Source organism: Girardinichthys multiradiatus, chromosome Y, assembly GCF_021462225.1.
Source record: "Girardinichthys multiradiatus isolate DD_20200921_A chromosome Y, DD_fGirMul_XY1, whole genome shotgun sequence".
NCBI classification, from domain to species: Eukaryota; Metazoa; Chordata; class Actinopteri; order Cyprinodontiformes; family Goodeidae; genus Girardinichthys; species Girardinichthys multiradiatus.
The window spans coordinates 9,222,989-9,243,373 of NC_061818.1; the positions used below are offsets into that span (position 1 = coordinate 9,222,989).

General features: G+C 40.0%; 2 protein-coding genes across 9 annotated transcripts in view; one reads left to right on the forward strand and one right to left on the reverse strand.

Annotated features, from left to right (window-relative positions):
* Positions 1 to 8,421, forward strand: part of LOC124864341 (protein CLEC16A-like) — a 56,007-nt gene extending 47,586 nt beyond the window's left edge. For all 8 annotated transcript variants that reach the window (XM_047359097.1, XM_047359099.1, XM_047359101.1 and 5 more), the window contains 2 exons: positions 3,365 to 3,502; positions 6,215 to 8,421. In XM_047359097.1, the coding sequence (XP_047215053.1) occupies positions 3,365 to 3,502; positions 6,215 to 6,777 (701 nt within the window). In that variant the 3' untranslated portion in view covers positions 6,778 to 8,421. The remainder of the gene's footprint in view (positions 1 to 3,364; positions 3,503 to 6,214) is intronic.
* An 8,158-nt stretch (positions 8,422 to 16,579) lies between these two features.
* LOC124864623 (suppressor of cytokine signaling 1-like) lies at positions 16,580 to 18,897 on the reverse strand. The gene is made up of 2 exons (XM_047359473.1): positions 18,645 to 18,897; positions 16,580 to 17,438 (listed from the first exon to the last, which is right to left on the reverse strand). The coding sequence occupies exon 2, from the start codon at positions 17,379 to 17,381 to the stop codon at positions 16,707 to 16,709; it is 675 nt and encodes a 224-aa protein (XP_047215429.1). The 5' UTR covers positions 17,382 to 17,438; positions 18,645 to 18,897; the 3' UTR covers positions 16,580 to 16,706.
* Positions 18,898 to 20,385: the final 1,488 nt, after the last annotated feature.

The following is a 20,385-nucleotide window of genomic DNA, read 5'->3' on the forward strand; positions in this document are numbered from 1 at the left end:
AAAAAACGTCAACCTTCAAATAATCATGTACAGTTATGCACTCAATACTTGGTCTGGAATCCTTTTGCAGAAATGACTGCTTCAATGCGGCGTGGCATGGAGGCAATCAGCCTGTGGCACTGCTGAGGTCTTATGGAGGCCCAGGATGCTTCGATAGCGGCCTTTAGCTCATCCAGAGTGTTGGGTCTTGAGTCTCTCAACGTTCTCTTCACAATATCCCACAGATTCTCTATGGGGTTCAGGTCAGGAGAGTTGGCAGGCCAATTGAGCACAGTGATACCATGGTCAGTAAACCATTTACCAGTGGTTTTGGCACTGTGAGCAGGTACCAGGTCGTGCTGAAAAATGAAATCTTCATCTCCATAAAGCTTTTCAGCAGATGGAAGCATGAAGTGCTCCAAAATCTCCTGATAGCTAGCTGCATTGACCCTGCCCTTGATAAAACACAGTGGACCAACACCAGCAGCTGACACGGCACCCCAGACCATCACTGACTGTGGGTACTTGACACTGGACTTCTGGCATTTTGGCATTTCCTTCTCCCCAGTCTTCCTCCAGACTCTGGCACCTTGATTTCCGAATGACATGCAGAATTTGCTTTCATCCGAAAAAAGTACTTTGGACCACTGAGCAACAGTCCAGTGCTGCTTCTCTGTAGCCCAGGTCAGGCGCTTCTGCCGCTATTTCTGGTTCAAAAGTGGCTTGACCTGGGGAATGCGGCACCTATAGCCCATTTCCTGCACACGCCTGTGCACGGTGGCTCTGGATGTTTCTACTCCAGACTCAGTCCACTGCTTCCGCAGGTCCCCCAAGGTCTGGAATCGGCCCTTCTCCACAATCTTCCTCAGGGTCCGGTCACCTCTTCTCGTTGTGCAGCGTTTTCTGCCACACTTTTTCCTTCCCACAGACTTCCCACTGAGGTGCCTTGATACAGCACTCTGGAACAGCCTATTCATTCAGAAATTTCTTTCTGTGTCTTACCCTCTTGCTTGAGGGTGTCAATAGTGGCCTTCTGGACAGCAGTCAGGTCGGCAGTCTTACCCATGATTGGGGTTTTGAGTGATGAACCAGGCTGGGAGTTTTAAAGGCCTCAGGAATCTTTTGCAGGTGTTTAGAGTTAACTCGTTGATTCAGATGATTAGGTTCATAGCTCGTTTAGAGACCCTTTTAATGATATGCTAATTTTGTGAGATAGGAATTTTGGGTTTTCATGAGCTGTATGCCAAAATCATCCGTATTAAGACAATAAAAGACCTGAAATATTTCAGTTAGTGTGCAATGAATCTAAAATATATGAATGTTAAATTTTCATCATTACATTATGGAAAATAATGAACTTTATCACAATATGCTAATATTTTGAGAAGGACCTGTAAAAAACTGAAAAGTGGGGCGTGCAATATTATTCGGCCACTTTACTTTCAGTGCAGCAAACTCACTCCAGAAGTTCAGTGAGGATCTCTGAATGATCCAATGTTGTCCCAAATGACTGATGATGATAAATAGAATCCACCTGTGTGTAATCAAGTCTCCGTATAAATGCACCTGCTCTGTGATAGTCTCAGGGTTCTGTTCAAAGAGCATCATGAAGACCAAGGAACACACCAGGCAGGTCCGAGATACTGTTGTGGAGAAGTTTAAAGCTGGATTTGGATACAAAAAGATTTCCCAAGCTTTAAACATCCCAAGGAGCACTGTGCAAGCAATCATATTGAAATGGAAGGAGTATCAGACCACTGCAAATCTACCAAGACCCGGCCGTCCCTCTAAACTTTCATCTTGAACAAGGAGAAGACTGATCAGAGATGCAGCCAAGAGGCCCATGATCACTCTGGATGAACTGCAGAGATCTACAGCTGAGGTGGGAGAGTCTGTCCATAGGACAACAATCAGTCGTACACTGCACAAATCTGGCCTTTATGGAAGAGTGGCAAGAAGAAACCATTTCTCAAAGATATCCATAAAAAGTCTCGTTTAAAGTTTGCCACAAGCCACCTGGGAGACACACCAAACATGTGGAAGAAGGTGCTCTGGTCAGATGAAACCAAAATCAAACTGTTTGGCCACAATGCAAAACGATATGTTTGTAAAAGCAACACAGCTCATCGCCCTGAACACACCATCCCCACTGTTAAACATGGTGGTGGCAGCATCATGGTTTGGGCCTGCTTTTCATCAGCAGGGACAGGGAAGATGGTCAAAATTGATGGGAAGATGGATGGGGCCAAATACAGGACCATTCTGGAAGACAACCTGTTGGAGTCTGCAAGAGACCTGAGACTGGGACGGAGATTAATCTTCCAACAAGACAATGATCCAAAACATGAAGCCAAATCTACAATGGAATGGTTCACAAATAAACGTATAATATTGCACCCCTGCACTTTTCAGTTTTTTATTTGTTAAAAAAGTTTGATACATCCAATAAATGTAATTCCACTTCACGATTGTGTCCCACTTGTTGTTGATTCTTCACAAAAAAATTTGAATTTTATATCTTCATGTTTGAAGCCTGAAATATGGCAAGAGGTTGACCAGTTCAACGGGGCCGAGTACTTTCACAAGGCACTGTAGGTGTTATCAGTGTCTATGAGGCTAGAAAATGCTTTCTTTTACAGATGGTTAACTTTAGCAGCATTATTTTTTTCCTCAGTGTCTGAGCTTAATGAAGGATGCCTTACTGCAGATGCTGCTCGAGTAATTGAACTTTTTATGTTGAAGTAACTTTTTAAGGCCCAATGACATGTTGTGGGAGAACTAATTGTAGATAGATCTACAGAACATGAGTGATGTGACAGATGGTCTCTTTGGAATGTAGACAGCTATGTTACTGAAGTGCTCTTACACCCTCATGAGGAAAAAACCCTCACTGATGATGTCAGAAAAGTGAGGCTTGTCCAATAACAGGGTGGAAGTGAAATATAACGGCTTCTGGTGAAAGTTATTAGAGAAAGATGAGATAGCTGAAGCTATCCATTTGTATCAGACATCAGATGCCCATGTGCATCAGACAGACAAGGCTGGTCAGAATTGGAGCACAAATAATAGTCCATGTGAATACTATCACAGTGTGTTTCAAATTGCAGTTTATGTCTCAAGGATTTTGTTCACTAACGTTGTAAATTTCAGTTACTCCAGGCTCACCATAGAGAGCTTTGAAATCGCTCTGTGATGCTGGTTTGTTAGCTCTCCTGTCTACTTCTATCAGACAACATTTCTATGTACTTCCTCCTACTCACTGAACAAATTGCCATGTAAATCTCAACTGAAATATCTCACATTGGATCTAGACAACTAACTTAAGAAGTCTGGACAAGTAACACGTGATGTAAATACGTCCGTTTATATGTGGCACCACCTGCAGGTTTTGCAGTGGCCCACTGTGTGCCCCAGCACAGTCCTTCACCACTCTCCTCCCCATCGCCTCCCTCCAGTGGGAGTGGGAGCACCGGGAGATGTGACTCTGTTACTGCAAGCACTACATCGGTTCAGAGCCCCTCAGGTAACACACACACACACACACACACACTTAGACAAACATTAGAATATGCAGATTTAGATCTATAAAGTGAGTCAGTCATTTTGGGAAAACAAATTCTGCAGTCAACATTGTGCAGATATAAGTGAAGCGACCTGCTTGGAAAGAGTAGTTCCTTCACTACACAAATATACATTCTGGACTCCTGTCATGTCAAAGATGTTTCTATGGTGACTATATATGCAACCCACAAAAACCACAGTAGTTCTTAGTGGTGTGACAATGTGAAAACATTTGTTACAGCGTCATATACTAGATGCCTATATGTGGTGTATGTGAGAATGTACACACACATGCCCAATGATGCTTTTTGTAACTCATAAGCTTGGTTTACATCACAAACAAGGCAGGTATAAAAACAGGGGATGGATGAACCAATAATATATTAAGCAAAGTCTTCCTCAGGTGTTAAATTGCTCCAACTATAAACCTCAGAGCAGCATTTTCAGGCATTCATGGGTCTTCTTCAAATACCATCCAATCATGAGTCCCATGTCACCAGACTCCCATCTCTGAACTTCTGCACCATGTATTCATTTGGTGGTGGATCACCTGATTATGTGTTTATCAGATTTCTGTGCATGTTTAATTTGGTTCACACAAGGACTTTCCCACATAATATTATATATCAACCTCTGTGGCTGGTTCCCTCTGAACACACAGAGGCGGCAGGGATTAACTGTGTGTGCTTAGAAACAGGATGCCTGTGTGGTCGAATCAGAGATTCTCAGAACAAGGCCCACATTTTTAAGTCAGTCATCTAACTTTTCTGTCAGTAGTTATGTGGTTAACTTAAATTCTTACATGAAGAGCAGAATTAATTGTTTTATTCCATGTTTTAGATTTATCATCGGAACAGCTAAATATAAAAGTCAAAGAATGTGTTGGGACTAAGTGTTGTTGTATATTGCACCAGAGACATTGCAACTCTGCAGTTACTGTAGAGTTTCTGCACCAGTAACAGACAGAGTAGATCAGACTATAGATAATTCATGCCCCTTGAACCTTTTTATATTTTGGTATGTTACAACCTCAAAGATTGAAGTATTTGTTTGGGGTTTTATGTGACATACCAACACAAAGTAGGAAATTTGTTCATGGTTTGTAGAATGCTTTACAAATAAAAATCTGAAAATTCTTTGTGACTAAAAACGGTACATCACCCTGGACATGGTGGTGGCGGCATCATTTTCTAGGGAGAGGGAAGCTGGACAGAGTTGATGGGAATATGGATGGGGCGAAATTAGATGACAATCCTGGAAGAAAATCTGTTGAACTGTGTGAAAGACTTGAGATGGGAGGGTCACCTTCCAGCAGGAAACAACTTGGAACATGCAGGCAGAGTCACAATGGAATGGTTTAGATCCAAGCAAATTCATATGTTTGAGTGGCCCAGTCAAAGTCCAGAAAGATGTTGAGAATATGTGACAAGAAAAAATGCTTTTGACACTTGGTAGTTCTACCCAGTATTAACTCAGCAGTGGGTTGGGGAGCATTGGTGGTGCTTGGGCTGAATACAGATACATGCCACACTTTTCAAATTTGTAGTTGTAAAAGAATTTCAGAACCATATATTCTTAACACTACTACTCCATGTTGGTCTGTCACATAAAGTCCCAATGAAATAAATGTAATTTTGTGGTTGTGATATAACAAAATGACCCTAACCCTAAGTCCACATGAATATTGTAGTCAGTACTACTCCTAGCTGCAAACACAGTATGTAGGGTTATTTAGTAATCAGCATAAAATGGATGTATCTCGAGGGGTTTCTTCTCCAGCTGGATAAAACTTTTTCCAGTCCTGCTTATTACTACTCCTATTTTCAGCTCTTCTGTGGGTATCTGTAACAAAACTCCCACTTTAACTAAGAGGCTCAGATGGTTTATCCCGTGAAATAAAGTTTCTCAGAGCATTCATTTACCCTGGCTGATTGGGTATTTGTTTGTTTGTATTTTATGAGCACTTTCATTGTAGGGGCCAAGACGGGGTCATATTATTCAAACAAATCACTCCACCCCCTGCAGGAATATTTATTGATGTTCATCAGCTGAATGCAGGATAAAATTTTACCTTACAGGAAGTTCATGGAAAGGTGTAACAAACCAATTATAAGGTGTTTTACTATTGCAGCTTTTGAGGCAACAGGAGCGGAGAAAATAGCTGAATTTGGAATTACAACCTGGTGTCTTAAAGGAACTTTAACCAAAAAGTCGCTCAGCCTCTCACCTAAACTTAAAATCTGATACCAGTCAGGGAGGGTGTGTTTTTTCTTGTTCTTGTTATTTTGCCTCAGAACAGAAACGGTTTTAAACCCTAAAATAATTTTACGTTCCCTCTTTCTCTACAGCCAGCTATAAACCGCTTGAAAACCTATGACTGTTAAAGTAAAGAGAAAATATGAGCTGTGCACAAGTTTCAACTAAGTTCACTAAATTATAATGTTGAAATAGTTCAATCTTCTTGAAATGCTTAGCACTAGACTTGTACAATATATTGAATTGCAATAATCATTACAATATATGTGTAGTATGGCAGTCGATAAGAACAGTTTCGATGCAATATTTAGCGTGTTAAATATCACTACCCACAATTCCCATGCTGGATGTGTGTGTTTAGTGGCTGAGACTTTTTTGTCTCTCAGTTCAGCTGTCTCTATCTTTTGCCGTTCTCTAGATGATGGTGCATATTTGGAGCACACCCCATCCTCGTCTTCTGGCTGTGAAGGTGAAGGAGGAGGCGGAGAACCTCCTTCTACTCCATCTAACCCAGTCCCTGTACCAGCCCTGGCACCAAGCCTCACTCCGGCTTCCCAGCCCACCATCTCCCTGCTTACAAACAGCAATGCAGACACCCTAAGTGTGGAGTCGCTCACACTGCTGCCCCCCGCCGACTCACCGCACCTGCATCCATGTGCTGCAACCCACTCCCTACCGAGACCAGATGCCTCCATAATAGAGGAAGAGAAAGAGGCTTATCGGGAAAGAGAAGAGGAGCTGCAAGAAGAGGATGGGTCACTGATGGATGAGACAGAGACAGATGCTACAGTTAAAGATGAAACTACTGAAACAACTGACTTGATCACACCCACTGATGAAGGTCTTGAGGGAGCAGACCAGCAAGGTGAGGATACATCTTTTGAAGTTGAAAGAGCGAACAGAGCAGCAACAGAGTCTGTGGAGAAGACTGTGGATGCAGAGATACACAAAGAATCAGCAAAGTCCCCCGAACTGGATTAAACAGCCTCCATACATTCACACACACAGAATACTGTATGGTGGGCTGACTGTCCAATACTGGCTGCAGTATATTTTCATGTCACCATCCATGGGGATCTTCGGGTGTGATGTAAATACTCCCAGGATGCATCAGGAGGCTTCTCCTCATTTGTGTCTGCACAGGAAAAAAGACACTTTTTCCTCAGAGAACAAATACACTGGTCAAAGCCCTGGAAGGCTCAAGCACATGATTTTCTGAGCATTCGAGTGTGACAGCTACAGCGTGTGTCGAGGTGCGCAACCAGCAAACATTTTTATTCATTCTGATACTTCATTTATACACCACATGCTAAGAATGTGAGCAGTTTTCACACTTTTCTATGAGATATTTCAGTTCATATAAATAGTCACCAAACATTTTGGGCAGCAGTGTTCACTACTGTGCTAAATACACACACACACAATATACACGCTTGCCTTTTCACAGCAGCATGTCAGACCTGTTTCTGACATCCCTAAACTGGATTACCTAGGGTTTTTTTCATCTGTTGAAAGTGGTGTCATGGACCGTAATTAGCAGAAGCAACTTTTTCTCAGACTAACGGATGTTAACATGGTCCAGCTTTCACTCAATTCATTTTTAAGAAGTGAATTACCAAGTGTGACCGTCACTAACATGTTGTGAATGATTGCAGTAAAGCAAAGGCATGCTAGAAGTACATAATGTAACACTCAGTAATTCAGTTCACGCAGTTATTTATTAAATTACTATTTCAGTCTAATTATGCAGATAAAAAGCTAAGTCTGTGATAAAAAGAAAACATAGTTTAGTTTTAATTGTTTTATTCTTCAAATATCTGGGATTGGATTTAAATTGAGGAATGCAGTTTAATGTCCCTAAGGCTTTTTTCTAAATGTAAGAACCCCATTGCTGAAAAAGCTTTTTGGTAAAGCCTGACTATTTCGGACGAAAACTAAAGAAGGAAAACACATTTTTTGTTCCTCAGAACCCATATGCTAAGGTCAAACTGCTTCTTGGCTTCCTGCTTTAATCAGATGAATGAATCTTTACTACTACAATAACCCTAAATCTAACCAATAAAAGGAGAGATGAATGTACGGTTTCACTTTTCTCTCCACATGGGAGTGTTTGATTAACATTTGTTCTCAACTTGAGTTTCCATATCTTAGGAACAAAGCACACTTTGATTGTTTAAACCTCTGTTTTACTTCTGTTCAATCTAATGTTTTCTTTTCTTCAGCTCAAACTTTAATCTTCTGTGCCATCCGAACACAATTTATGTCTTAAAGTTATTTTTTATGCTTAATTTTTTGTCTAAATCCAGAGCAATACTCTGTTTTATGGGTCTGTCTCCTGTTCTTTTCATCCTGTTACTGTAAATAGCAGCAGAATGAGGATGGGGATCCCTGGCATGCCGAAGTGGCACGACCCAGTTTGTGTAGTTGAATGGGTTGGTTTAGGGCCTACACCACTGGAAACTACAAGAACATGCCAATAGGAGCCTCCATTGTTATCTGATTGTAGTGTGAGAGTGTATGATATGTTTGTATGCTCTGTAAATGCTCTGCGCTTTTAAACTTGTAAGTATTATTAATGAAAACAGAGGAATAAAGAACTGCAATAAATTATTCTACTTAACATCAGTTGTGCTACAGTCTTCTAATTATTTATATTATTTACTACTGACTGCAGAGCATCTAAACCCATGTTTCAGTTACACTGTACATTATTTTTTATTATAAATAGCTTTAGAATGTATTTTTTTATTATAGTTGGTCTCTAAATGTACAACCTTAACTTGTTTTTGGACTTTGAAGAGCCATAAAGTTCTAAACCAAATGTCTGTTAAACCACCACCAGCTTTCATTTCATTTCACTGCTCTTTAACAGCAGAGTATAAACACAGTATTTTTCTTCCTGTGTGAGATGGATACCCCGTTTGAGGCTAAGATCATGACGTGACCTCTGTCTCTCTGTGGCTGTTGCTGGGGCCCTCAGTCATCTTGTGGTCTGTACGTGTTAGTTTTTATCGCTGTTCCTCTCTTCAGGGAAGTCTGGTTGTGTGTGCTTAAACATGAACAGGTTCCTGGTACTGAAGTGATAATGTGTGTGTCATCTCTGTACCGAACCACATTCACAGCATGAATTAGTTTTTTGTTTTTTTTGTTGCTGTAGAGATTACTGACAGATCTGACTTTTTTCTGCACTGTTGTGCTTTTCAAGTCTTCGTATTTACGTCATTGTGTCTTCACATGTGGCAGCTCAGAATATGAGCTGTGACTGAAGATTAATTTATTTTTTTAACCTCATAATACAATATTTGTTAGTGAGAAAAAATACATTTAAGAATATAGCATTTAGCAGTGCACAAAAACTAGTCTGACAAATTTATAGTAATTTTTGCACAAATCAAAGATTTTATAAGGATAAACTGCTATTGCACAAAGCATGGGGTAGGTATGAGATTCTCAGAGTATATTCATTTTATGGACTGAAAATATGTCCAAACAGTAAAATTGGCCTATAAGTATATGGAATAAAAATTACTGTTTACCTTTCAGCTATGACATACATTTCCGGTTTAATAACCTATGAGATTCTCTGTGCTCCTTTTTGTCAAGATAAATCACTGGTCACTCTGGCACTGTCTCTGAGATCTCATTAAAATGATTTTAAATCATGAGAACAATATGATTGAACATTTTTGCAGTTTTGAAATCATAAACTGTTTTAAAATAATATCAGTCTGTAAGGCTGCTGTAGGCATTGTGATGTACTTATTAATCCTTGAAGCATTAGTAGGCAGCCGGTCATGCTTCCGGTTTCCGCCTGCTGTCAGCCATTATGCTAACAGAAGAATTGTATTGCTCTTTTTATATCATTGTTTTCAAGTGGATTTCCCTTCATGTCAAACTGAGCCTTTAAAAAGAGTTTTTGTTTTGTTGCATCCTTCTATGGTGAAAGTACAGGAAATTCTTGGAGCAAAAAGCTTGTTGCTATTTGCAAGAACCAGCTTAGCTTTAGAAAAAGCTGAACTTTCTTTTTTCATATATTTATGTTAGGAATTAAACAGAATCAGCTTTATTGCCAAGTTCGTACATACAAACAAGGAATTTGCCTCCGGTACACTTTGCTCTTTTGTTCTGTTTTTGCATTACAGAATATACAAATTTACAATGTACAATATACACATATATAATAAAAAGATGCATTTGCAACATCTGTATGCTGTTGTTCTGTACTCTATTGAATGTTCATCAGAGAAACAGCCTGGGGGAAGAAACTGTCTCTGTGGCGGCTGGTTTTAGTGAACAGTGCTCTGTAGCGGCGGCCTGAAGATAAAACTCTAAACAGTTTATGTGCAGAGTGTGTGGGGTCTGCAGAGATTTTAGCAGCTCTTTTCTTGACCCTAGACCTGTATAAGTCCTGGATGGAGGGAAGATCAGCTCTGATTATTCTCTCTGCAGACCAGATTGTTTGTTGCAGTCTGGACCTGTCCTGTTTTGTGGATGAGCCAAACTACACTGAGATGGATGAAGACAGGACAGACTGAATGATGGCAGTGTAGAAGATGACCAGCAGCTCCTGTGGAAGGTTGAACTTCTTGAGTTGCCACAGGAAGTACAGTCTCTGCTGGACCTTCTTCTGAACAGTGTCTATGTGTGAAGACCATCTCAGGTCCTCAGAGATGGTGGTTCCTAAGAACCTGAAGTGGTCCACGGCCGATACAGTGTTGTTGAGGATGGTGAGGGGGGTGTATGGGGTTGGTGTTCTCCGAAAGTCCACCACCATTTCCACAGTCTTGAGTGGGTTCAGTTCAAGGTAGTTCTGACCGCACCAATGTACCAGTCGATCCACCTGCTGTCTGTATGCAGACAAATCACCGTCCTGGATCAGTCCAATGACAGTGGTGTCATCTGCAAACTTAAGGAGTTTCACGGACGAGTCCGATGAGGTGCAGTCATTTGTGTACAGAGAGAAGAGGAGTGGGGATAGAACACACCCCTGGGGGGCACCAGTACTTATTGATCTGGATCGGGAGAAGATGCTCCCCAGTCTCACCTGCTGCTGTCGGTGTGTCAGGAAGCTGTTGATCCACTGACAGGTGGAGGCTGGGACGTTGAGCTGTGTGAGCTTCTGGTGGAGGATGTCTGGAGTGATACTAGAACTTCTTGGTCTAAATGAAAGTGTAGATTAATCTATAGTTTAACAAGACATCAGGAATTTAATGATCTAGGGGGACAAATTACCTTGTCAAGTCACTGTCAGAACCTTGCCTCTTCTGCTCAATCACTGTTTCCTATAAATCAGTTGTCACTCTGGAAATTGTCAGATATTGCACTGAAAAGAAGTGTGGAAAATATGGGAAGAGCAAGACTAATGTGTCTTTTGGGGATTTCTAAATCATTTGTCTGTACAAAAGAACCAAAAGAAAAACAGGTTTGCTGCCAGATAGATTGCCAGGGCTGATAACCTCTAGATGACTATTACAAAACAAGTCAAGAAGGTCTTGACTTGTCTTATTCCTTTCAAATGTCAAAGAATGTCTTCCTGTCCCACCTCACAATGCCTGCTTTCTCTTCATGTTTTCAGAGACCAGTTGTTTTCTTATTTTGTTTTTATTTTTTAAATGGTCTCTGTAGGTTAAAGAACAGAAAGCAGGATTCCTCATAAATCAGCTGATAAAACAAGATCATAGAACACCTCACTTCACCTTTCACTTCTCAAAAACATTGGGAATGTCCTGAAAACCGAGGAGCTGAGTGAAACTGATGGAAACACATGATTCAGTCGCCAGGCCTACAAGAGGAACTCACACCTAACTATAAATGTGTGCTTGAAAATGTTATTTGATGTAAACGAAAAATAGGCGGGAAGTGATATTGATCAGATTTCGGATATTACAGTCATGTTGATTCCTGACTCGTGTTAGTCCCACTTCTGGTGGTTGCCTTCCCTAATATGAGATGATTATATCCTCTAACTAGTCTGGCTTTACTTGAAACAAACTGACTATTATATTCGGTATGACTCACTTGAGTGTGTTTGGCTACATTTGTCTGGAACCAAAAGAGTTTGTAAAAATCCCCATAAGATCACAAAGGCCTTAGGTTCAGATTTGGTTTTAGCGTTGGAGGTCTGGTTTGGTATGACTGAAAGTCTGGCAAGGTTACAGCTAAAGATTAGATATGAAGTTTACATCACACGCATACACTCTCACAAATGTCATGGATGTGAAAAGATAAACATTTGAGGTCTAATCGTACAAACCAATGTCTGTGTCACTTTAACCAAATTAATAATGAAAGGTTGATTTGACCTATTCAAAGCTGTCCATTGGAGACCAGATACACCTACTGTCTACCATATGGCTTGGTTTCTCTGCGTTTTCCTTTCAATGCTCCTAAATCTAGTAGACGCTAAAGGTAACTGCAAATGTCACAAGTGAAATTGTCAAGTATGTGAGGTGACGTTGTGTCTTTTTGTTGTGTCAGGTATTTACCAGGAGGTGTCTAAGATGACATAATGTGAAAGTTATGCTGCGGTGAACATTCTGTCTGAACATTCTCTGGAAATGTAGTATAAGTCTTCTTTTAACTTCCTAGTCTCATTCTAGCTGTAACCAGATGTTAACAATGAGGGTTTTTTTTTTCCTTCTCTTGGACGGGGTCATGATTCCCATTAGGAACAACAGTCCCGCAATCAACAATTCAGTCTTGAATCTTTTGTCAGTCATAATACCCAAAACTTTGTTTTTATCTATTAGAACAAAACTATTAACCAAAAATGGCATTGAGAACAGGCATTATGACCGAAGACTGGAAGGACAAGGTTTAAATGACTGAAAGCCACATTTTGTAGCACACAGCAGCTTTTCATCATTAATACCCTGCTGCTCATAACTGAGAAGCAAACAGTAAGAAATCAGAATACATCTATACATTGTCCTGCTGTAGTAACTTTTATGGTATTCTGAATTGGACAAAATTAGAACTTTTTAGAAGTTGGCAGAAGCTATGTAATTATAAATGTATACCTAGTCTTGATAACTGGACAAATTGTAGTAAATTGGGATGAGCACTCTTTAGCCCAGCCCTGGCTCACCTTTTTACTTGGTAACGTTAGCTGTCATTCACATTCACGTAGTCAAACTAGTTTGTGTAGGAGCCCAAATCACACTGCCATTGACACAATAGCTGTTGATATACTAGAGCCATTAGTGTTTTAACCTTTCAAATAAAGACTTTGATCAAGCTACTATGCGACATTATCAACGTTTTTCTTATGCAAAAGAATTTGATTGAGAAAACAACGTCAACTTGCTGCAATGAATGATTTAAAGCCAATGACGATATTGTCCCCAGTCCTTAAAATAACTTGACAGTTGACTGTTTTATGGAAAGAGGATAATATTCAAAGAATGTGAACCCAAAATGTGTTTACATTTCTATCAAATATTAGGTTATACCTCAGTTAAAAGGTTTTGTAATGACTATACATTTAATTTATGAGCAGTCACTTTGACCAAGATAGCAAACTGTTAGCTTATGTTCTCATCCACAGAGCTGATAGCTCTAACATGTCCTAGAACAGCCACAGCATGCTGCTGTTCAGCCATACATGTACGGATCAATTCAATTGCACAGTGGTTTTCAAATTTTATTTAACAAGTTCCAACTCATTGAATACTAAGGTGTCCAAAAAACTATACTGATAGATCTGACAGCAAAACAGCAATACAGAAGGACCAATCTTTTTGAGGTTTTTTTAAAGATACAAAACGAAAAGGACGAAAATTTGTGTTCTCATTAATAACCATTGTATATTTAACTTTTAAATACTAAGACAGAGCCCTTAACAATAGCTTCTAGTCAATTGCACTCTAAAAATTAATCAGGCAGTTGTCTCTTTTTACCCAGCAACCAAATCCAATGTGAAAATAGCCTATGAGTTACATGTGACTCCTGAGTAAGCTTTGACTTACACATTAGATCTATTTCTCGTTCCTGTTTCTGTTATTTAAGAAACATTTTTAAAATTGCTTGAGCAGATCTAGAGAACATTATTCATGTGTTTGTGTCATCTTGCTTATATTACTGTAATTCTCTTTTTACCAGTCTGGACAAATCATCAAATTCACATCTGCAAAAACTATTCAGAACCAGCAGCCAGACCTCCTAGTGGATCTAGTAAACACTCTTATCTCACCCTGGTCTTATACTCTCTACACCGGCTCCCAGTGGATTTTAGATTCCAGTTTAAAGTTATGGTTCTCACCTACAGGGCTATAAATGGCCAGGCTCCTGATTATTTGTGTCAGCTTTTAACAAAACATTATGCCTCCAATCCCAAGCCCAGAATCACCTCGCTGCTCCACGTACAAGGCTTAATATTAAGGGGGGCCGGGCCTTTCAGTCTGTGGCTCCTCAACTGTGGAACAGCTTGCCCCTGCAACTTCTGTTTGCTGACTCTGAACGACTCTAAACCAAGTGAAAATTATTTTGTTCCACCAGGCTTTCATATCACAATTTCGTTGTGCTTTTTTTACATGCTTGTTTTAGTGTAACTAAATGTGTTTTATGGTGTACAGCGATTTGTGAGCATTTTATAAATAAACTTATTTACTTTAAAATATATACAAATATTTTTCGATTGTGCGTGCTTTTTAGCTCTACTTAGTGGTATATTAGTTTTGTGTTTGCAAATGGTTGATTCCAAAATTTCCCACCTAAATGAAACTCAAGTACCACCAGTGGTCCTTGTACCACAGCTTGAGAACCAACTGCAGACCCTCCACCATTCTAAGGTCCCACAGTCCAAAACCCTTTGAGTCATTTATGATGGTATTTCCAGTTGCCGCAAAGGAAAACCTGTCCATTGTCTCTTTTAATTCATAACTAAGTTTAGGCTACTAAGCAATTATTTAGCAGTTTGTCAGTGTAGTTTGTATTTAAGGTTGTGGGTTAGGCATGACAGCAAAGACTTTAGTAACTGGAAAAGGAGTGTTGGCGCTGGCAGACAGATTATTCTTAAAAAAAAAAAAGTGGGCTCTGGTGTTATATAAATGAGCTACCACCCAAATGTCTATGAAGAGTTCACTGTCACTGGGATCACTTGATTCCTTTGATGATGACATTGCAGGAAATATGTCCATTTTGCTGCCCAATAGACGCCCCTTACAATAAGGTTGACACCTACTGGATGATCACAAAGAAAAGAAAGAAAGATTTGTCATTGTTCTGAAAATCCTCTGACTTGATTCATCAGAACACTGATAACATTAAACAATGACTGTTGTGATGTTTCTGTTTAAACAAGGTGCAACTTCCTGAGAGTTTTCAGGAAGCTTTCTGTTGGAGCCAATGAAAACAATGGGGCTGAGCAAGAGGGAGTAAAAGCTTCTGGTGTATCATAAACAGTGGCACTGGCTGAACATTTATTTTGAATAAAATGTTCATTGTTCAATAGAGTCTGAAGCTGGACTCTGTTTAAATCTATTGGTAAGCTGAAAGCATTGAGCAATCTCCTGTTCAAACACACTCATAAGTCATTTGAATGGACTCATTTGTCATTGCAGACATTAAACAAAGCCATCTTTTAAATATGACATTCAAGTGCCACCTCCCATGTTCACACTAGCCTCTGAACCTTGTACATTGCCGTGCTATCCCATTATTACTTTTGTTGAAAAAAAAGAACCTTTGGACCTTTTTTTTTTTTTTAAAAAAAGCAACAAATCTGAATTATACATCTAACTCTCTTGATCAGTCTGTCTAACCAATAACCCTAAAAAAAATTCCACTTCCTCTTGAATAAATTTGAATCTGTTCACATACACACACACACATTTATAGATTTACTACCACACACATCAGTATGTGTCATCTCATTCCCAGGTTCTGGTAAGTGTGTTTATATATGCATAACACTTCATTTACTACCAAAGTAACCCCACCCACCTGTCACTTTGCCCTACAGAGATGAGTCAGTGCGGTGACAATACTGTACACTGCCTTCCACACTTTCTGTCTGTCCTGTGATCTGTCACTTCCCACCTGACCCCCCACAAAACTTCCATTACAAGACACAAATAAAGAAACAGAAAAACAATAGAAGTTAACTTCTTAAATATATTTTATTTAAAACAGAGAAAAAAAAAATCACAAGTATAAAAAATAATGTATAAACTGAAAAATAAATCTGCTTAGCAGAGACAGTTAAATAAGAGGTGGGACACCTCTGTATGCAGTACAGTACAAATTAATATCATGTGTCCAGCTCTTTGTGACAAGATTTCATTCAGGTCAGATTTCTCTTAAGACACTGAGTGGTGTTTGAGCCTTCGGCGCTGGCGAACATTCAGGTGCAATGTAAACTTTTAACATTAGAGTATTTAAATCTGCTACAAATCTGGGCTGCAGCTGCAAATCTGCATGTGATGGTTTCAACCGCACCTTCCACAATGACTCTAAATTGTTTAAAGTCCATTCCCTTAATGTACTTTGGCAGGATTTCTGAGCTTTTTGAGTTTCCAGCACAACAGTCCTAGCTCCTATGCATGTGTAGTTTTCTTTTAATGCAGCACTTTTCAACTTCTCGTACTTCCTCATCATCAAAGGATGCTCTGTCCATGTGTAACTGGGTGTCAAGTCTCTAGAGGTAGTACATATTGAAATGTCATAAACGATTAATGTCCAACTGGTGGCTCCCTGTGCTTGACATTGGTTTTTGTGGCTCTTTGGAAGTATTTCACACCTTTTCATCCAAAAAGAGCTTGTTGATTTTATTTGTAACCCCAGCAACACAGTCTCTACCTCAGATCCCTGATGCAGAGCCTTTAATAACACGTTTGCTGTCCCGTTACTTGGTAAAAGCTGCCATCTTGAAATAAAAAACATTACTGCTAAAATGTTATATGGCCGACTGTTTACAGTTTGTAAGGGAACTCCAACAGGAAATTTTGGACCACATGTGTGACTGGCAGCTCCGGAATCTGGCTCGTTCTTCTGCACGCCTCCAGGATTTGCTTCCTGCACAGCTCCTGTAGCGTGGGCTCCCATTTCCTGTACGGGACGGTCAGGCTCTTCCTGGGCGAGTTTATGTAATGCTCCAAGAGGGCAAAAAGAGTTGGAAAAGAGCACTCGATGCCAGCTAGAGAGAACCTTTGCCGCTTGTAGTCAATGCGCACGCTGACAGGTCCTTTCTTGTCGTGGTAGGACAGGGTGAAGAAGACATCCTTCTGCCGGCTGTCGCGGACAAGGAAGCTGCCCAGCGGGGCGTTGCGGAGCATGCGGTGGGCCTCCTCCACTCCCAGCGGGCCCCAATAGAAGCCGCTGCGCTCAAGCTTGGTGGCTGTGTCAGTGATGATGCTGCAGTCCTCCTTGGAAGAGAAGGTGGGGAAATGAGTCAGGTACACAGAGCGAGCTGACCCAGATTTCAGGCTTGGATTTGGACCGGCCTGACGCTGAAGCTGGTCCGACTGCGTACGAGTTGCTGCTGCTGATGATGATGACGACACAGAAGATGATGATGATGATGGTGCTGGTAATGTGCTTGGTAAGGCAGTCTGCTCATGACCTTCCACTGTGCTGTCGGCTACCATCCTACAGTGGAGAGAGGCACCGAAACCTCTCCCATCTCTAACCACCACACTGACATCCTGAAGGAAACCAAGAAGAAAAATATGTTAGTTTTCAGGACTTTCAAAAATTTCAAAAAGCCTGAACAAACATCTTAAACCCCAAGTCCAAAACAATGATCAGACTGGGCCAAACATGATGGGTCCCAAACATTTCAGCTTTCAAGCTAAAAACTAAACAATGTTGTTTTTGGTATCTTCAACACTTAATAGCATATATATGCATCAGCTTAATTATTTTTGAATTTAGCTTCATTTCTAAAGAGGATCTCATGACCTTGCTCTTGTTGATTCGCAACCCTATCTCTGGGAATCACTGGCCAAACACATCCAAGACTGCATGTGCATTATATTGTCATGCTATCTTTCCACAGGGCGGTGCTGTTTCTTATATGGCTGGAATTAAACCCACATCCAACTGACAGGGCAGCTGTGGCTACAATGTAGCTCACCACTGTCAATGAGTGAATGTGTGTATGAATGGGAGAATGTCTGATTATAGTGTAAAGTGCTTTGGGATCTCTGGCGACTTGATGAAGTACAGGCCATTTATCACTTTACCATTTTACTGTAAAAGTCTAAGTCCACACACACACATATCCCATCTAGCCTTATGTGTCTATAAATGAAATGGTAAAATCTTTATTTAGACCAGCATCTACAACATTTTGGCAGAATGTCATTTGTATTTATTTTCTTTCTATTTTTTCAGGATAAAAAAAACCAGTCTGACATCAGGAGTAATGACCCCAAGGGGGGTGGGGGTGTGGGGTCTCTCATGAGCTGTTGGTTGAGATAAAACACTATGTTACAGGGCAAGTCTAATGTGTGCAGGATGTGATTCATCTTCCCCTGTCTGGATTCATTAGGCAAGTAAAAGGAAAGTGGTGCAACATTCCAGGAAATTTTAATGATTAACAAGAGGTGAATTGGCGTATATTATGAATGTTTTGCAAGGGTGATCCTTCCGTAGGAGTTTATGATCCTGAAATGGTTTACAGTGCCACTCAACTTCTGGATTTTCGCTCTTCATATCTGTTTATCGGATTTATTTATAATAAAGATGCATTCAGAATATACGCTTGCATAAAAAATGCAGAAGCTTTTTAAATAGCACAGACATATATATATATATATATAATATATATATAGATATATATTTCTTCATTTAAAGCAGCAGCATATCATAAATCCATAATTAAATAAAAGGAAGAAAAAAAGCCTTACCGTTTTGTTCCAAACAGCAGCTGCGTGATATCTATCCGTTAGTCTGTAATCCAACAGAGTCCTTGGTTAATCACAAGGAGATAATCCTGCAGGGCTCTGACGGGGGACCGAGGGATGTTGCATGTAACAGCTCCGGACTCAGACTCTGGATCTGTATATCGTCAACGGGCTGGGATCCAACCGTCTGCCTACCTGTATGCGCGTGTGAATGCTGGTAAATAGTTGAGAGGTTTTATAAGGCGCCATTACGCTCCTCCCTGCAGTTTCTCAGAAACGAAAGCGAAACTGAGCATCCCCGTGTTTCTTTCAATTCTTTTGAACTTGGTCCTGTTTGGAGAATTTCAATATTAACCGCAAAGCCACATGACAGTGGGACGTTTACAGAAAGACAGGTGACAGATTCAAGTAATCGGTGCCTTTCCTAAACACTCCTAGCTCTGCTGCTTGGCTGCTAAAATCTCAAGCCCTTCACTATTACAATTCTAACATTTACGCATTTGTGCCCTAATTAGGAATCACTACAAGTAGGGGAGACCGGGGACAGATGCAACACTTTTTGCATTTAACTCTGTTACTCACCACATTTTTATACAATAAACTAACAGCTATCTGTTAATAGTCCAAACCATTTAAAGCTGATACATTTTTTCACAATTTGCACCTGAATGCAAAGAATCAGATGTTGCCACTGACCCCAGGTTGCAACATCGTTTGAAGATGGTTGCAATATGTTACAAATACAACATATTTCAACGAACGTAAATAAAAGGATTATTATTATATATTGTTTTACTTACGTTATAAAAAATATGTTATAATAATATTACAGTGTTATTTATGAGCTTTGATCAGAAGACAATTATAAATTTAAATAACTATATATATATATATATATATATATATATATATATATATATATATATATATATATATATATATATATATACAGTGCCTTGCGAAAGTATTTGGCCCCCTCGAACTTTTCAACCTCTTGCCACATTTCAGGCTTCAAACAAAAAGATATAAAATTCAAATTTTTTGTGAAGAATCAACAACAAGTGGGACACAATCGTGAAGTGGAATGAAATTTATTGGATGTGTCAAAATTTTTTAACAAAAAAAAACCTGAAAAGTGGGGCGTGCAATATTATTCGGCTCCTTTACTTTCAGTGCAGCAAACTCACTCCAGAAGTTCAGTGAGGATCTCTGAATGATCCAATGTTGTCCCAAATGACTGATGATGATAAATACAATCTACCTGTGTGTAATCAAGTCTCCGTATAAATGCACCTGCTCTGTGATAGTCTCAGGGTTCTGTTCAAAGCGCAGAGAGCATCATGAAGACCAAGGAACACACCAGGCAGGTCCGTGATACTGTTGTGGAGAAGTTTAAAGCTGGATTTGGATACAAAAAGATTTCCCAAGCTTTAAACATCCCAAGGAGCACTGTGCAAGTAATCATATTGAAATGGAAGGAGTATCAGACCACTGCAAATCTACCAAGACCCGGCCGTCCCTCTAAACTTTCATCTTGAACAAGGAGAAGACTGATCAGAGATGCAGCCAAGAGGCCCATGATCACTCTGGATGAACTGCAGAGATCTACAGCTGAGGTGGGAGAGTCTGTCCATAGGACAACAATCAGTCGTACACTGCACAAATCTGGCCTTTATGGAAGAGTGGCAAGAAGAAAGCAATTTCTCAAAGATATCCATAAAAAGTCTCATTTAAAGTTTGCCAC

Bases quoted from the DNA above. Each gene is read 5' to 3' on its own strand.
- LOC124864623 (XM_047359473.1), bottom strand. From the start codon at position 17,381: ATGGTAGCCGACAGCACAGTGGAAGGTCATGAGCAGACTGCCTTACCA.